This window comes from Culicoides brevitarsis, chromosome 3 (genome assembly GCF_036172545.1).
Source record: "Culicoides brevitarsis isolate CSIRO-B50_1 chromosome 3, AGI_CSIRO_Cbre_v1, whole genome shotgun sequence".
NCBI classification, from domain to species: domain Eukaryota; kingdom Metazoa; phylum Arthropoda; class Insecta; order Diptera; family Ceratopogonidae; genus Culicoides; species Culicoides brevitarsis.
Genome location: NC_087087.1, coordinates 55,350 through 73,727, shown reverse-complemented (window position 1 = coordinate 73,727; position 18,378 = coordinate 55,350). Strand labels below are relative to the sequence as shown.

Sequence of the window (18,378 nt, the reverse complement as noted above, 5' to 3'; positions counted from 1 at the left end):
AGTTCGAAGAATATTTTTTATCTACTTTTGACAGAAATTTTGATATTTTTTTCCTCCAAATTTTAAAACTGAAAAAATTATTAAGATGAAAAAATTCAAAACATTTCTGACTATTGTATCATCCTTATTTACTTGTTTGTAACATGGGTAACTACTACATATGTAATTTGATAAGAATTTATAACAACTATAAGACTTTTTATTGACTGAAAAGTTTTTAAAGAGGCTACAGATTTATTGTTTATTAAGCTTCAGCTTCTTCGGGTTTTCTTTTTGGTCTTCCGGGTTTGCACTCTGGATAGTTGTCAGTGAGAAAACTTCGCAATTCTCCGTGTTCTACAAGCATATTTAGGCGAACTTTATCCTTGTTTCGAATTGTTTCTTGTTTCTTCAAGTAGATTGGCCAATAAGGCAATCGTGTATAGAATGGAGGATGTTTTTTACGTTTCAACGGAACACGATTATTCATCGCATACAACTTAAAGTCTGTAACTTCGTCGATATCAATTTCCTCTTCTTTACGACAACGAGATGGCCGAGCAACAACCTTTGGAAGGCTTCCATCTGTTTTCCGATTCTCAACAACGAGCAATCCTTTTTCTTCCGCCAACTGTTGCAAATTTTTTTGTTGTAAAATTCCAATGAAGAATGCTTTGACGACGTGATGAACGCAGGTCGAACCTTCAACTTTAGCATGTAAATCCTTTATGCCCAACAATTCGCAACACACTTTGATAGCACGATGACATACTAATCCATAACCTTCGTGCATTCTTTTGGCAAAAATCTTGGTTTTGCTAAATTGTGCAAAAAAATCGTGGATTATTGTATGTCCATTATAGAGTTCAAAATGAATCAAATGCTGTCCCGCACGATTTTTCGCTTTTCTCATCGCCGCTCTCGGATCGTTAGATTTTCCTTGAGCGAATCCGGCAAGTCCGTTTTTGTTTCCCGTAACAACAAACACTGACCAACGACGTTTTCTACCCATATTTCCTTTCATGGTAAAAACTTGTTTGTGCTCGATGACTTTTGTATCAAATCCCTCAAAATTATCTTCACCAATTGGATCTGGAGGCCCAATACTTCTTCCAGGCAATCGTTTTCCGGACCATCCTCGATCCAAAGCATCTATTTTCATCCGATTACCTTGCGGCGCATTGTCACGTATCTCCAATATTTTGGATTCGTGATTTGGATTAGGCGGAAGTCTTTGTTGATGTACCAATTCCTTGCCTTGTATGATGGGCGCATTTAATCCAGGCCAAATAATATTTTCTTTTCCTACTCCAATAATTTGTCCTCGATTCAAATCACGAGGGCGCATTACAGATTTTCCACGGCCTCGTTTCTTTCCTGCGTTACTGACAGAACTAACGCCTTTCCATAGTTGAGAAGCAGGCACTGAAACACAAAACAAAAAATGAAAATCAACATGATAATACATAACCTTATGGTGCAAAAAAAACTTACCTCTGCTGAAAAATCCAACTTGTCGCACAAATTCTAACAAAGGAGCATATTTGTTGATGATGACACTGTTGATTGGAACAAATCTTGCATTACTGGCAGGCAAAATTTTGTAGGAATTCGATAAAATATTCACCGAACGGAGCAGCAAAGACATTTTTCTGCTATGACATTTAAGGCTGATACAAAAGAAAAATTTGTTTTATTTCTCAATCATTGTCTTTGTATGGGGAGTATTAATTTGTGATATGTTTGAATAAAAATGTCGTTCATTAAATCACACCACGTGAATGCCTGTGAAAGTATTTAATGCTTCATTTAAAGAATTGCAAGCTTAAAATTCAAAAGTTGATATAAGTTGATATAACATTTTTAGACGTCAACATATTGATATATAATAAATTTTTCAAAAAAAATTGTTGCATTATACATGAAAAAAAAAAACATTTAGTATGAATCTTTTTGAAGAAAAGTTGAGGTTTCCTTACTTTCTTGATTATTTTATTTAAAAATTAACTCAAAAATTTTAGAAAATTGAAAAATAAAACTTTTGCTCAAAACAATTAATTTTTATGTATTTTCATATTTATCAATTTTGAAGCTTACGAAAATGTTCGTAATCTTTGAGCTGAAAAATTCAAATAAGACATTCAACAAAAATTACGTATTTTTCTAATTTTCAATTCTGAAGCTTTACAACCATCAAATTGACATTCAAACGAAATTTTCTTAATGTTTTATGAATTTCAAGCTGAAAAAACTCAAATAAGAGTTTTCTCGACAAAAATTACGTATTTTTTTTACGTATTTTTGTATCTTTCAATTTTTAAGCTTTACAACCATTATATAAAATTTCAAAAAAGTTATGTTTTTTACGTATTTTTATATTTTCAAGGTTAAGAATCATTAAATAGACATTCAAAGAACATTTCCGTATTTTCATTACATTAAATTATGTGTTCAAATTTTTTTATTTTTACAGTTGAAATGAAAAAATTACTTTTCTTGATGTCAAAATATGTAAGAATTCATTTTTATTAAAATAAAATCAATTTTAACGAGATGTATGAAAAGAAAGATGAATAAAAGAGAAAAAGGAAAAATTCCAAGTTGCTGTTCTCTTTTAAATGCTAAAAACCATATTGACGAGTCAATTTTTTTATACAGGATTGAGAGGCCAAAAAATAACAATAAAATAATATAATGACAAGCACACTTTGCTGATCTTCATAATATAACGTTCAATGAACATGCAGTGATAAAAAAAACTAAGGAAAAAACATTGAAGCACACTCTTGCGGATTTTGCCCTTCCGAATAATAAATACTATATGTTTGACACACGATACTCTTTAAGAGAGAACCTTCATTACCACTATTACCAATTCAGAAACATAATGAAATATCATATATCGCTTGAAATACTTTGTATTTGTAGTAATATTTAGCTTTTTATACCTTTTGTGAAACTGAGAAAATTATGATCATTAAGTCAATAGAAAATGGCTGTAGATAGTCAAGGTCAATTACTGAATTTTTAAATTACATTACAATACATATATATACTTTTATCACAAGCTGACCGTTAATGTTTTATAGGAAATGAAAAAAATGTTTCAAATAGCATTATAGTGACAAAACAGAGGTTTTCAGAATTTTCGCCCCGAATGCACTTCAAAATACTTTATTGCATAACAATAGACATTTAGGAAACATGTCATCAAAGCACAATTGATGAATGTGAAGCCACTTAAGAATAAATTCATGAAAAATTATTTTTTTTTATTGTATATTCAAGATTTCATACAGATATATACAGACAAACGACAGTAAAAAAATAGGAAGCAATACGTATGAAATGAATTATCATTAATAGGGTGATTTAAATCTATATTGTTACAGTTATTCTCTGTTAAAATTTCAAGGGGCTTTCTATTTTTTGCTTAATTTATCTTGTATAAATCACAGTGAGCAAGCAAGGATTTATAATAATAAAATAATGGAGAACACAGAGAAAAAAAAAACACTTTTTTAACGAAGTAATTTTCCAGGTGAGTTTATGTGTTTAAAAAATTCAAGTCACTTGTCATAAGTTTCTTTCTTATTACAGATAATACACTCTACATTACATCACATTATTACCCATTATTATATAATCATACATAATCCTTTTGTAATCCTAAAAGAGACATAAATCATATCACCCGCCCCCAAAATATCGCATCATACGAAGTTTTATTAGACATTATGAATAGTAAATGGGATTAAATCTCTCACTCAAAATTTATAATCGCATCAATCTTCATGCGTTTGCATGGCATATAAAATTGTTGGTGTGATAAATATAAACATTGTAACATTTCAGGATTTAATGATCTTTAATGTTCGTTATTACAGGACTCTGTAATTTTGTGCCGGCGGCAAAATCGTCTTGTCTATAAAATTTAAATTTAAAATTTCAACATTACTATATATCGTTTTCAACTCTATAATTTTTTTGAAATTTAAAATATTTGAACAATAATGACACAATTCCCATCACAAAAACTAATTCTTCACAACAATAATTTCCACTCAAAATTCAAAATTATATTCAACATACTCCGCAAAATACATATATACCATGTTTTATTATAATGTATGGTTTTGAATTCATATTTTCAAGTGTCTCATGACACATACAATGCACATAGCATGAAATACAATTTCCATCAAAATCATAACAAAACATTCATGCACAGCTATGAAAAAACTCAACAAGGCTGGCTTATTTCACACCTTTTTATCTACATGCTGCTAAAATATAGGTACATATATTGGAGAGTCTTTAATATTTAATTTGATAATAATAATAAATATAGTATCAAGCACTCGATGACAACCATTCACACTCATCTATTCTCAGTGCGGTTTTTATATTTTAACAAAAAAAAATAATTCAAAAGTGTTAAATATTATTATTATTTTTTATTATTGAAAGTAGACACTTTAAAAGCTACACCAGCCTATTTATTTATTTGTTTATTAAAATAATAAGCATTATTACCTTTTTAAATAAATTTCATTATTTTGCTTTAAAATAACGAACATAAAATACAGAGGTGTTAATTTACTTAAATTTTTGCCTTTCTAATATATGTTAATTTTATTTTGAATATAAGGAACCAGATTGAAATTTAAGATAATTAAAAATTATTTAAAGAATTGTTTTAGTAACGCACTATTTATATAAATAAAAGAAAAAAAAACTATAAGCGATTTAAATTGAATGTATATCAATAAGACCTTTAGAGAATATACGATCTCAATCTGAATGATTTCAAGTGCCTACTTCAAAGACTTTTCCGTATATGTTTTGGCTTTGCTCGATAAATGGGCTGCTTGCAATAAAACTGTTCTCATCAAACGTTCAAAAATAAGTATATATGGGTAGGTACACAAACAAACTTTAGTATTTATATTATAGTATTTGTAGTAAATATAATACAAAAGACTCTCCAACAAAACTCAAAAACCTCCTCAGACCGCGTTCGAGCGTTCTTCTTTTGACACCTTCAATTTACCTGTGCTTTGTTTTTTTTTCTTCTCTCACTCTTTTATTCTCTGGTTGGCAATATCGATGTCGATAATTACAAACTATACGAAATGTATGAATATAGAAAAAGAGAATCTAAAAAATATTGAAACTCTACTGCGCATTAACCGAATCATATGCCCAATTTATATTCAACTAAGTTATACAGACAAAAAAATATTTTAAGATATAGCAAAAAAAAAACTCTCAAATTTAAAACTAAAAATTGCTTCACTTTTTAAGAAAGCAAAATATAATATATGTTCATATTATAAGGAATTATTGTCATCCTATTCCAAACTTTTAGTTTTTTTACGATTTTATTTTTTTTATGCATTGAACTTCCTCAAATAGCTTGTATGTAACTATTTTACTATAGGTACTTTTTACGGCTTTGCACGCACAAAAAGCTATAAGTCAAGATGGTACTTGTATTGGTGCAAGCAGGAAAAACTTTAAAATCACTTTTCTTTCTATTTTTGTATGTGTGTACATATTTACTTCTATATAGAAGGATTTTTTTATTATTCCGAACGACAACCGATGAATGCAAATTTGATTTTCTATTGAAAAAAAGCAATTCTATGCGAAAAAAAAATGTCTCGTGTTTTTCAATGTGATAAATGTATGAGGATAAACCGAACAAAAGACACAAATGCTTGAAGTAGACACTCACAAATAATTTCTATAGGCTTCTACCTTTGTGCTTGCAATTAACTTTACTTTTAAGATTTGAGATGGAAATCAAAGGAACGTGATTTTTTATAAGACCAAACGTTTGTTGATGTAGTAATAATTAGGAATATAGCTTGGATGAACGAATGTCTAGATTCTATATGTAATAAAAAGCAACGAAAAAAAAACGAAAGGTGAAAATGAAGGAATGTCGTGTGACGCGACGTACTCATTTTTTCTGTTCTGTCTCCAATATAACAAAAACAAACACAATGAAACCTTTATCATCATCATCTACACAAAACAACGCCATACAATTGCGGGTAACAGTGTTCCAACACATTTTTTTATACCATATTATAATCCAATTGCTATTCAAATATTCTATTTTGACTCCGCCCTTGTACAATATGAAGGGTTCTTTAAATCCAATCGAATGGTTTTAATGTAAACCGACAGATGAGTAAAAATAAAATAGAAGGAGGAAACGATTGTGTTACGTATGAGCATTTATGAATGTGTGTGAACGAGAGTGCGCGTTTGTCTCATTCATTCACATTAGCTTCGCTTGCTGGCTATGTTGCATTCATAAATCACTCTCGAGCACGCAGTACGTCGACAGCTACGAACGAACAACAAAGTAAAAGTGTTGTGATGGAAAACGGCAAACAAGGCAGCAATGCGACAAGTATTTTGAAAAGCATTCGTTAGTTTATTGTAGACCTCTTGATTCATTTGACGGAATCGTGTCGAGTGGAATATCGTCCGCATCTCTCATAGAAAACCAATTTGTATTATATTTGAATGATTGAAGAGCAGTAATAAGAATAAGAAACACTCTTTAATAATTAACAAAAAAATAAGTAAATAAAATTTGGAAAAGTGTTGCAATTGAATGAATAAAAAATAATTGAAAATTTCGTTATAATTTTTTTCGGAAAAAAATTGACAATAATAATTACAAAAAAAATAATAAAGGAGATCAGAAAGTGATATTTAAAAGAACTTTTAAAAGAAGTGTTCCAACATAATTAAAAGAAGTTCAGCAAACGAAAAAAAAATCGAAAAAAAAATAACAAATTAAAATAAATGTCATGTGATAAAAGTCTCATGATTTAAAAAATTAATTAAGAAAACAGAAACTTTACAAGCTTTTGTTGTATTTATTTGTGGTTCATGACAACCATATTGCATCAAGATTCAACTGGAGATTATCCAGAGCAAGAGCACGGACAAGAAGATACAACTGAGCACGATACCGTTTTGCAATTGCCAGAATTAAATGGCGTCGATTTGGTTATGAGCCTTTCGCCAAAAGGCACTACAACAACAATTACCACAAATAACAACCTAACTAGCTTACAGCAATTACAGAACTTACATAACAGCACTTTACACAATCATTCAACACCCTTCAGTGTTACTGATATCCTGAGTCCAATTGAAGAATACCGAAAACTGGAACTTAACGCAAATCCTCCGTCGCCTTACAGGTATATTTTTGTATTTGGCTTTTTTTAAAAATTCAATGGGTGCATTTAAAAACGCGCATCGTTTGCATCATGATTTTTTTTCTTCAACTCTTTTTCTATCATGAATATGTTTTCCGTGCAATTCATCAAGTTTTAACTTTTTATTTTTAAAATTAATAAATAATATTATATATAAAAATATAAAATTTATATATATATTTTTGCTCTGAACAAAATGCATGCAATTGTTCATAATCGAAAATTGCGCCACATTTAAGTAACTTCGTAATCTTATCATTTCTTTGTTTAATGATGTTTTGTAATATAATTGCATTATCATAAAACAAATTTTATTTGTTACAAAAAATTTATTTTGATAAGCGGTAATAATGAGAAATTAGTGCAAAAATGTGGCTACCAACACTCAAGTTGAAGACATAAATATCAATATTTATCACATTTTAAAAGAAATAAATTGGCTTTTTATCTAAGATACTCAAGTTTTGTCATTGCAAACATTGATGAACTACTTAAATTGCGAAAAACTCAATGTAATTCTTATCAATGCATTTCGTAAAAATGCAATATGTACTTATTGCATTGTAAAAAATATTACACTTGATATCTTTTATTTAATTAACGATTTTATGATAAGACTTACCTTTTTCATTAATTTTTCTTTATATTTTACCTTTTTTAGGTCTAATTCCAGTGGCAGTAGTGTCAATTCACCCGGCACTTTAAGTCACGGAACAAGCATGGCCAATCCATACACAATGGGTCCTCTTTATCACAGTCCAGGAGTACAGAGTTACTGTACACCAACAGATAATCTATCGTTAGCAGGCCATTATACGGATATGAGTCGATCTGCAGCAGGATGGTATGGTTCAACGGCGAATGATCCGAGATTTGCAAGTAAGTAATGATGTTTGAGCACGGCATTGACAATGAAAAGTGTGAGATTTGTTAAATTTATGCAGAAGTCAATGTACCCCCTTTTGCATGACGAAGAAGCGATCTATGTAACGTTCAAATATTTGCAAAAATCTATAAAATAAATGTTCATTACTTCTGCATTCTTTCAAATGTTTGTTACTGAATGTTTGCAATTTTATTATTTGTTTTGTTAAGTTAATGAAATGTGGAGAACTTTGTGTGCATCAGACAAATATTGGAGTTAATACTGTGTAATGTTGATTAATCATGAACTTGAGTCTTAATGACTGAAAAACTAATACCTACCTTTTCTCTTTGATATCAATAATATTTATAATGACGAAACTACGTGTCTTTCGTTTTCTAATTTGATATCTTCTGAACATTTGTGTGATTTTCTTTTCTTGTTATTTTTACATTAAAATGTCCCTAACACAACACTTGTGATGAGAAATGCATAATAATAAATGCACTTTCAGGACCATTCAACATATTCTCACAGACAGACTGTTTATTCAACGATAGAAAAAAGCAAAACTTTATTTGCATTAACTCACATACATATATTTTCAACTTCTATACTATGTGTATGTGCAGAAAGATAGAGGAGCGAAAAAATAATAAATATTAGATTTTACTGGCATTTTACTAAACAAATATTTATTTTTCTCTGAAATGTGTCCAGTATCGTTTTATGCTTTCTTTTATGATACAAAAAAAAAACAAGAAATAGCACTGTCATGTTCAAATTGAATAAAACGAATATGGTTGGGCATTTGATGACAGTTATAGAAAGTTTAAGGAAGCTTTAAAAAACGTTTCATAGATTCTCTTAAAGTAAAATTTCCAACCAATAAGTACGTTGTGGCTAAAATAAAGAAAAAAGATCAAATTGGCGCTAAAACTACAATGTGGTATCAAAATAACACAAAAAATACCCTTGTATTTGGGGTGTATAATAAATTCCAATGAAATTTGAGATTTTTTTTTGTTTTCTGTGTCAGAAAAAAAACTCTTTTCCAAAAAAACTACAACTAATAACATTATTGACATTAGTTGTTTTTAAACTATAAGTAGAATAGAATATTGATTTTCGGCTCATGTGTCACATGATATAGAAAAAAAAAACTTGCAAAAAGAAAGAAACAAAATATTAGGATACTCTTTAAATGTTTTTAAATAGTTTTAAATGTTCAAGTTGAAATAGCTTGTCTGAAACATGAAAAAATAATTTTCCTCATATAATATCACAATTATTGTCTATTTTTGATGTAATTTATTCAAAAGAAAAATATAAAAATTGATTTGTCACGTTTTCTTTCTCATCCTCACGATGAAATGGTAACAAAAGCTAAATTTTCACATGTAAATTTTTTGCTGAGTTTAGTCTTTTTTTTTTCAATGAACGCCCATGCCGACGATGTTGACGACATCAGGCATAAATTAAATTAAGTTTCAAGTGAATTGTAAACAGCAATCTCACAACAATTTTGTATAATTTAACATAAATTAAATTGGTGCATGTGTGTTGCGAAGACAGGAAAAGAAGATGAGAAGAGATCTAAAAATCAAGCATTTTTATGATTTAAAGTATTTTATTTACGGTTTTACGCAATAAAACTTATCAGGCAGCAATGAAATATAAACTTTGAAAAACGTAAAAATAGGTTATCAACTTTAATTTTTAAATAAAATTTTGCGCATTACGTCAGGTACAAACCAGACGAATATCAAATAATAAAATAAAAATAAAGAAAAGAAAAGAAATCAAAATGGGTTCTGTCTGCCTACTGAAGTAGCAATATAAAAAATCAGATTATATTTTCTCTTATAGTACAATAAAAAGTTCAAGTAGCTTGAACGTTTTTAACCTTTTTCCCTATTTCAATTTTTATATAAGTCGCATTATTATTACGTTTTATAAAAAATATTTATTATTTTCATCTATTTCCTTGCCTGTTCGTCAATTTCTTCTTTGCGAGACTACTTGAATAATCGCATGACCGTGATTTATTATGCCTTTTATTCAAAGAAAACTTTTTTCAATAATAATAAATACATATATTAAATTAAATTTCGAAAAGTAGTAAATTTAGAAAAAAATTAACAAAAATCAGTTTTAAGCTATACTGAAGTAATTATTTTTACATATGTATATTTTTTTATTTTTTGAATACATATGTTATTTACAGAGAATAAAAAAATATTGTTTCTTAAAAAATTTGTCATCTCCATTACCATTTATAAACTAAAACATTCTCAAAAGATATATATAAGAAAGTTCATGTAAATAACTCATATCAATTTTGTATTTAAGAATCTTTTATTCTTTATTACTTAATCGTATTTTACGATGATGACATGATATATACAGAAACAAATAATAAGAGCAACTAAATTAAATTGAATTTATTGTTTATTACATTATTCTGGTACAAAAGGCATGAAATAATGCTTTATCACGTTTGTCTTCTCTTCTTCATCTTCTTCATTCTAAGTATCTTCTTTGCTCACATGGCAATCGTATTTGAAAAGCGTGTTTGGATGGGAGTTGCTTGTGCGCAATAATCTTTTTTACATTTTGATTGAAAAATAATACTTAAAACACATCTTTTACAGTTTCACGACTAATGAGTGGATCAACGGGCGGCTCTATGGGACACATGACAAATATGGGAAGTTTAGCTGCGTGTAGCGTAACTGATTCGAAACCGATGCAATTTCCTTTGGCACAACGAAGAAAACGGAGAGTTTTATTTACACAAGCGCAGGTTCGTAAAAATATATCCTTTTAATTGTGTTGGATAAGGTGACTTTTTTCCGCATCATGTTTGCAAAGAAAAAACCAAAAACATGTTTTTGTTTATATGAAGCACACATTTGAAGGACAAACAATCCACATAAACGCTAAAAATAATAAAAATGGGGAGCAAAATACTTTATCAAACGTTAGTGTAATGAAAAAAACGAAAGAAAGGGAATTCAAACAAAAAGCTTGCTTCTGTTTTGACGGTATGGCAGTTAAACTTGGCATTTTAAGTGCTTGGTAAATAGTCAATTTCAGACTTGATGTATGTATTTGTATGAAATAAAAATATTAAATTTGAGAAACGTTCTGTCTAACAATTTAAGAAAAACATCAAGTCCATTTGTTTCTCGGTTTATCAGTAAAATTTAAAACAAAAAATTCTATATAGGAATCATGACAAATAAAATTAAAATCAGAACAAATATTTATCAATATGACGTACCTCGCTACCTGTCTCTATATTGATTACTCAATATAAAGTCTGTACAAGAATAAGTAAAAAAAAATTTTTAACATTAAGCTTAGCTGAGATGTTATGAATGCGGGAGAAAAAATACGAATTCATTAATTTGTTGTTGTTATTCTTTCAAATCAGTTGTTTAAGTCTCCTTTGAGGCTACTATATATATTTATATTTGACGTCAATATACAAGCAGAACGAGTCATTTTAAAGCCTTGTATTTGAACACAAAATAATTTTTTTATGTAAGTCAACAATTTTTAATGTGGTTTGTCTGTTTGTCATCTATGTGTTTTTATATTAGCTGTTTTATGTTGAAAACGTAGAATAACAAACAAACACTTGCTAATAATTGAGACAATATACTTCTCGAGATTTATTTTAGCTACTGTTTATCTTTGATTTTTTCTTGTTTCACTTTCATGGAAAAATTTCAACGTTCAAAATAAATATTTGTTTCGTCTGACATATCAATTGTAATTCATTTGTAACATGCTCTTAAAACTAAATGTGTTGTATTAACTGAAAAAAGTCAGGGTTGCATTTGTCGAGGCGCCATTATACGACTATTACTATGGTATAAAACGATGGAAAAATTTCATTTCAACTTTTAATTACCGGAACAAAATGCGATTCAAACATTTGTGTAGTAATGAAAAATAATAAACGAGAAACGTGAAGTTTTTTTTTTGTTGCTAAGACACCGTAATAGGATTTTCAAAGGAATTTCGTTATTACGAAAAGAAGAAGTGTGCATTTCGTTCCTTCAGTTAAATATAGTATGTATTTGAAAAGTAGATTACACAAAAAATAAGCTCGGTATAAAAACTTTCTGTTGTTTAGCACTGTCTCAAATAATTCAAAATTTCATCAACCTGCGCGCATAAACAAATAATTTATTTGCATTCACTTTATAGATTATATTTTATTTTGGATATAACACAAATATTAAATTTAGAAGCAGAAGCACACCGCTTAAAGTATTGATAAATATTTATTCAAGTTGAACACAAACATTTTACTTTTTGGTATGTGTGCGAGCGTATATTTATACAAGTAAATGTTCATCTGGTTACATTTTCACAAAAAAGCCTTTACTATGAATATGAACATTTGTGTGAGCGTACACATTTCCAATGTAATGTAAGTAAAGAGCAAAGCAATAAAATGTTCAAGTGGTTCTTCTCTAAATATTTGATACATCGTTCGCTCTGACAGGCATGATGACAGTGCTACGCCACAATTTGGCATGATTTGCCCCCTTTTTAACAGTAATGCAATAATCATTAGAATAATAATATTTGACTGATAAAAAGACAAAACAGAGAGAATAGCTTTTCCCTTTTCACTTAAAATTAAAGACTTTTACTTAAATATTTTTTTATGTATATTTCAGGTATATGAATTGGAGAGAAGATTCAAACAGCAAAAATACCTTTCAGCACCCGAAAGAGAACATTTAGCAAGTTTAATTCATTTGACGCCAACGCAGGTGAGATTATCAAGCATTTCCTTATATACTCAAAGTTTGTCGAAACCCGCAAATAATCTAATTGTTTGTTACTTGTTGACAAAACGCGATGCAACTTTAATATAATAAACATTTTCTGTTTCATGCATCGTTTTCTCATGCATCTCAAATTCATATTTCATAAAACGACTTCCACAAAAGTCAAAGACAAAAATATTCAGAGTACAACCTGCATTCTTTCCATAATGAATTCATAAAAATATCAATCAGGAAATATATATATAGATAATAACAACAAAAATTGAGAATGATTTAAATAAGTAAATACATATATAAAATATTTGTTATCGCTCTTTTTCTATCACGTCACGTTGATCGTTCAAAATGCTAATTGTACTGCTTTGTTGCTTCAATGTTTATTTATTTATTTTCTTAACTCGTTCAACACTAAAAAAAATAAAAACTTATTTCGTATAAAATTTTCTCATGTATTTGCATACCTTATTGCTTTGGAGCAGAGACGCACACAACATTGATTTTTTCTAAGTTGAATTTTTGTCCCACTTTTATGCTTAATCATTTCCATAAATATTATGACGAGTCGAGAAAGATGACGACGATTGTTGTTCGTTCATGCACATAAATTTGTACTTGAAATAAAAATATTGATTTTCATTTCATTTTTCTTTCTTTTTATTATTATTATTATGAATTTCTGATGTTATTTACTCGATCGTCGATTCAATCCATCGATATTTATCCAGCTTTCCTTTTTACAAACAACATAGATTCTCTTATAAATAAGCAAAACAAATGCGAATTTTGATGTCTGTCTCATGCAGAATATTTTGAGGACTTGTTTTGATTCTTCATGGGATATTTGATTTTGAAAAGCAGGAAAAAGTAATTTAGAATTAACGTCTGCTACACACTTTAGTGTGCTCACATTAAAACCTTCCTTGAGAAATGATGAAAAGTGTGTCAAACGAACAGAGCGCATATAAACCAGATAAATTTATTGTGTATTTTAAAAACAATATGTATCGTATTTGTTCCTTAAGCCGGATAATATTGCAAACAAGACAACGCATGACGACGCGTGTCAATTTGTATGGTTGCAATAAAGTTCAGATTTACCGACGGAACAAATTCTCACCCGCATCTACTTTTTCTATTACTGTTTGAAAGAGAAGAATTTTCATAATAAAATAACAATATTTTATACTCATTATTTCATTTTTTAATATAATGATTTTACGCAAAAATGCACTAAAATATTTTTCTACTTATGATTTTATTCCGCGACCCGTTATTTCATTATTTCTTTTATATGGTTTCTACATTTGTGTTCTTTTTTGTTCCTTTAAAGGCACCATAATGTTTTCATTGCGTATATAATTTTATCATGTATTTACTTTTTTACCGAAGAACGTTGAATGGTAAAATGTAGAATGTAACAAGCCAGCCAGATGTTTGATGGTACTTGAACATCATTTATATTTATGAAATTTGTTGATGCATTTAAAAAATGGCATTATATAAAGTTGAATTATGTGAAATAAAAGGTTAAAATTCAAAATCAAATGTGCCATTTTTGAACTTTTGTTTATTGTACCAAAATTTCAGTTTTAATTTTAAATCAATATATAAATATATATACAAATATTTTAAATTCTACAAATTAGGTATCTCACGCAGATTTGTGGTAATCATATGAGCTCTAATAAATCGATTAATTTTCCAAAAATCTTAATTCAATTAGCATTCACATCGATTATTATTTTGAAATATGATACTTTTAGACAACATAAATTTATAAGTATCTAATCAAGTAGAAAAAGTTTTATAAAATATTTACAATTTCAAAACATGTTGTTTTGACATATAACTACGTATTTTTTATTAATTGAGTTTTTTCATTTGTTCGTTAGTTAATGTATGAATGGAAAAAGTTTTTGTAGCAAAATCCCTTATTGACTTTGGTACAGGATAAGGAATGAAAGAATAACAAGAAGATTGACATCTCGGGCCTTTGTATAATGGAATATCCTAAACAAAGAATGAAACTAGGATAGAATTTTGTTTCTCATCCGTTTCGTAACAAGTGAATATCTGAGCAAAATACCCAAATGCTAAAAGAGTATAAAAGAAAAATAAAATTAAAACTAATATTTTGCTTCCTTTTTTCTTTTTTTTTTAACGAGAACAATGAAATGTAAACGATAATTATCTTAAGGACACTGAAATATTTCTTGTTGTTTTCATTTCATTTCAGCATTTTGCAATATTATTTATACAGTTAAATGGGATTAAAGTTAAAATGTATCTCAACTAATCTATGGAAAATCCCATTCATTATAGATATTTAATTTGATTTTTTCATTCATGACATTTTTGACTAAATTGTTTTCTTTTTTTTTTTTTTGTTGGAAGAAGTAAATCGTTGATTGCATAATAATGATGATAAAGAAGTCGAGATTATGCAGGACTGATAAATTTTTTATTTTGTGTTTCATACATATAGATCGTTTTACGGCATTTATTTTTGTTGTATCCAATCAAAACACTTCCCCCCTTCAATTAATCGTTATGACATCCTGTTTCTTATTTCTTTTGTGTTTGTTTAAAATAACATTTATCTTCCTTTTGAGTGAACTTTGCATTTCCCCGCCGCATAACTTCATCCTTCCACGCACTTCACAGAGAGTAACAATGTTTGACACAATGTTCACGACGAAAAAACTTTGCCTGAAGGTAATTCATTGTCTGGTGTCCCGGTTGTTTTGTAAGTGAGTGAGAATAACAATAGTTTACGCCTCATTTAATTTTGAACAACACAGGAGAATCAAGATTATTATTTTTTAACTGCTGATATGTATCCCCGGTGTATTATGTTAGGCAGGCTACTGTTTAAAATCATGTTGGTTGGTTGTTAATAGAGAGTAAATAAAGGTTAATTCAAACTTTTATCCGAAGATCTCTTTGTCTGGGTGTATTTTTGAAAAAAAAAACATGAAAAGAAACCACCAGTTTTTATTAGTTTTAGACAGATTGGATTTGGGACTAATACCATAATTGTTACGATAACGTTTATTGAGCTTTAATATAATTTGTATGAATAAGTTTCTTGGAAAAACAAAATAACCTGAAACCTCAATATTTTTTATTTATATAAAATTTGATTTCTGTTATTTAAAAATTTATGCGAAATTATACACTTTTTTTTCTAAACATGATTTAAATTTATATAAAAATATATATAGGTATAAAATATTTTACATATATTTAATATTTTATTTTTTAGTATTTTATGAATAATAATAATTTAAATATAAAATTAAAGCAGCTCCTTTATACCACAAAAAAACGCATTATTGCACAACTTATTTATTATTTACTGTTTCAATGAGTCGAGTTACTTTTTATAATCGCCTTATTTTTTTTTTCTTTCAATTGATTTTAAGTGCGAATTGATCATAACCATCATATATAAATAACAATTGAAAGATTTAGGAGTGTTGAAAATCTTTTGAGAGGACTCATTTTTTTCATTTTGACGTATTTGTTAAAAACATTATCTGAATATAACAAGAAGAAAAAAAATGTGTTTGTAAAATAATCCTTTTCTTTGAGTGTGGTTTTTGGAGAAGTTTTCAATGAAATTAAAGTTTTCATTTTATTTTATTTTTCTTATAGGTGAAAATTTGGTTTCAAAATCATCGATACAAATGTAAGCGACAAGCAAAAGAAAAAGCAATGGCTGAGCAAAATCAACATAATCAGGTAGGTTTTTTTAATACCGTATTGTAGATAATGCTAAGAGAAAAAAATCGTTAAAATTCAAATTTTTTAAAATTCAAATTAAACGAAAAAATGTAGATGAGTTAAGAGGATGCTAACTTTAAAATTTAAAAAATTCTCTTCAATTTTTGACGTTTTTTTATATAAATTTTAATAATTTTAAATTTGTTTTTGACACTAAAATGGATAATTTAAAAATAAGAATATATAAAAATACAATTTATGATGAATTTCAAAATTTTCAATCAAAAATTATCAAAAGTAAGAATTTGAAAGTAAAAATGTTAGGAGAACGAATTTAGACTTTGATTTTCGTTAAGAGAAGTTATTTTTAAATTCTCTTAGCATTGTTTTCATCATGGTATTAATTTTTTGGCTTTAACTAATTTTCTTCCGTTAGTCAGCAAGTTCACCACGTCGAGTTGCCGTTCCCGTATTAGTTAAAGATGGAAAGCCATGTTCAGGCAGCTCAAATACAGGCAATACGCATTCCGGTTCTTCACATTCTCAACAAAATCTTAACAATATAAGTAGTGTAGCTGCAACGGCTTTATCGAGCGGATCAATTGGTTCGGGCGGCGGAAATACAAATCTCCTTGCTAATAGTGACGCCAATAATCATTCACCCGATACGCCATCCTCAATTTTGCCAAGCTACAATACGAGTGGGCATCAAACACAAATGCTACAACAACCATGCAATAATGCACTTATGTCAAATAGCTTGGCAATGGCATACAGAAATCAAAATAACTTTATGAGTAATCAACAACAATGCGGAAGTTATTTGCCACTGCAGGGGAGAGCTTGGTAATATTACGTAGATAAATTAGGGATAATGCGGGGAAATAACAACAACAATTATAACGATAACACCCATAATCAACAAAAATCCCAAAAAGTGAATATTAAACAAGAACCTGCCACAGAGAATGCTTTTGATGATGAGTACAACTATCAGGACTTCTATTATCAGTAAGTTTATTTCCTTTCAATTTATCTGCTATTTGTTGGTGATGTTTGTACAGGAAAACTAAAAACAGTGTTAGGGAATTTATTTATAAAAACAAGTTATCGATAAAATAAAACACTAACCTTGTGAATAAAATGTACCTTAAATAATTTAATTTTAATGGAAAATCAATTATACAGTCTCTGTAAATAAAACATATTATTCTTATTCCAAAAGGTTCAAGTATGAGTCAAGAACTTAAGTTTTTCTTGACATTTTTAGCTTTTAGAAGTAATTTTCATAAAAATATTTTGACTTTTAAGTCAAGTCCTTCATTCAATATGGAAATGTTTTGTTTTTTTTTTTTTTTCATTTAAAATCCGATAGTGACTGAATATAAAACATTTATAAAAACTTATAACAACAGAGATTATCAATTAAAACTAATTAAATAATGATTCTTATATAACACATAAAATTGAGGACGAAAAATGTACTTTAGAAATACTTAGGAATTAATGCAAAATGATTAAAATTAATTTAAATTAGAGATGATTTAAAAATAAATTTGTAAGGACAAAAAGTCATGGAAAATCGTTGTAACAAATTATATATATTATATTAAATAAAAATATACATATTATAAACTAAAAAAAACCCACAAAAATGTTATTGATTTACTTATTATAGATTTAAGATATTTAGGAAATGAAATTGTAATAAAAATTAATTTAAAAAGTATATTAATTAATAGTA

General features: G+C 28.3%; 2 protein-coding genes across 2 annotated transcripts; one reads left to right on the top strand and one right to left on the bottom strand.

Annotated features, from left to right (window-relative positions):
* Positions 1-116: 116 nt before the first annotated feature.
* Positions 117-1,644, bottom strand: LOC134834769 (small ribosomal subunit protein uS5m). The gene is made up of 2 exons (XM_063849543.1): positions 1,474-1,644; positions 117-1,404 (listed from the first exon to the last, which is right to left on the bottom strand). Exons 1-2 carry the CDS (start codon positions 1,625-1,627, stop codon positions 245-247), a joined length of 1,314 nt encoding a protein of 437 aa, XP_063705613.1. The 5' UTR covers positions 1,628-1,644; the 3' UTR covers positions 117-244.
* Positions 1,645-6,346: 4,702 nt separating this feature from the next.
* On the top strand, positions 6,347-18,276 carry LOC134833715 (homeobox protein Nkx-2.1). Its single transcript, XM_063848135.1, has 6 exons — positions 6,347-7,211; positions 7,891-8,108; positions 10,749-10,900; positions 12,795-12,890; positions 16,566-16,652; positions 17,071-18,276. The coding sequence occupies exons 1-6, from the start codon at positions 6,895-6,897 to the stop codon at positions 17,482-17,484; spliced, it is 1,284 nt and encodes a 427-aa protein (XP_063704205.1). The 5' UTR covers positions 6,347-6,894; the 3' UTR covers positions 17,485-18,276.
* Positions 18,277-18,378: the final 102 nt, after the last annotated feature.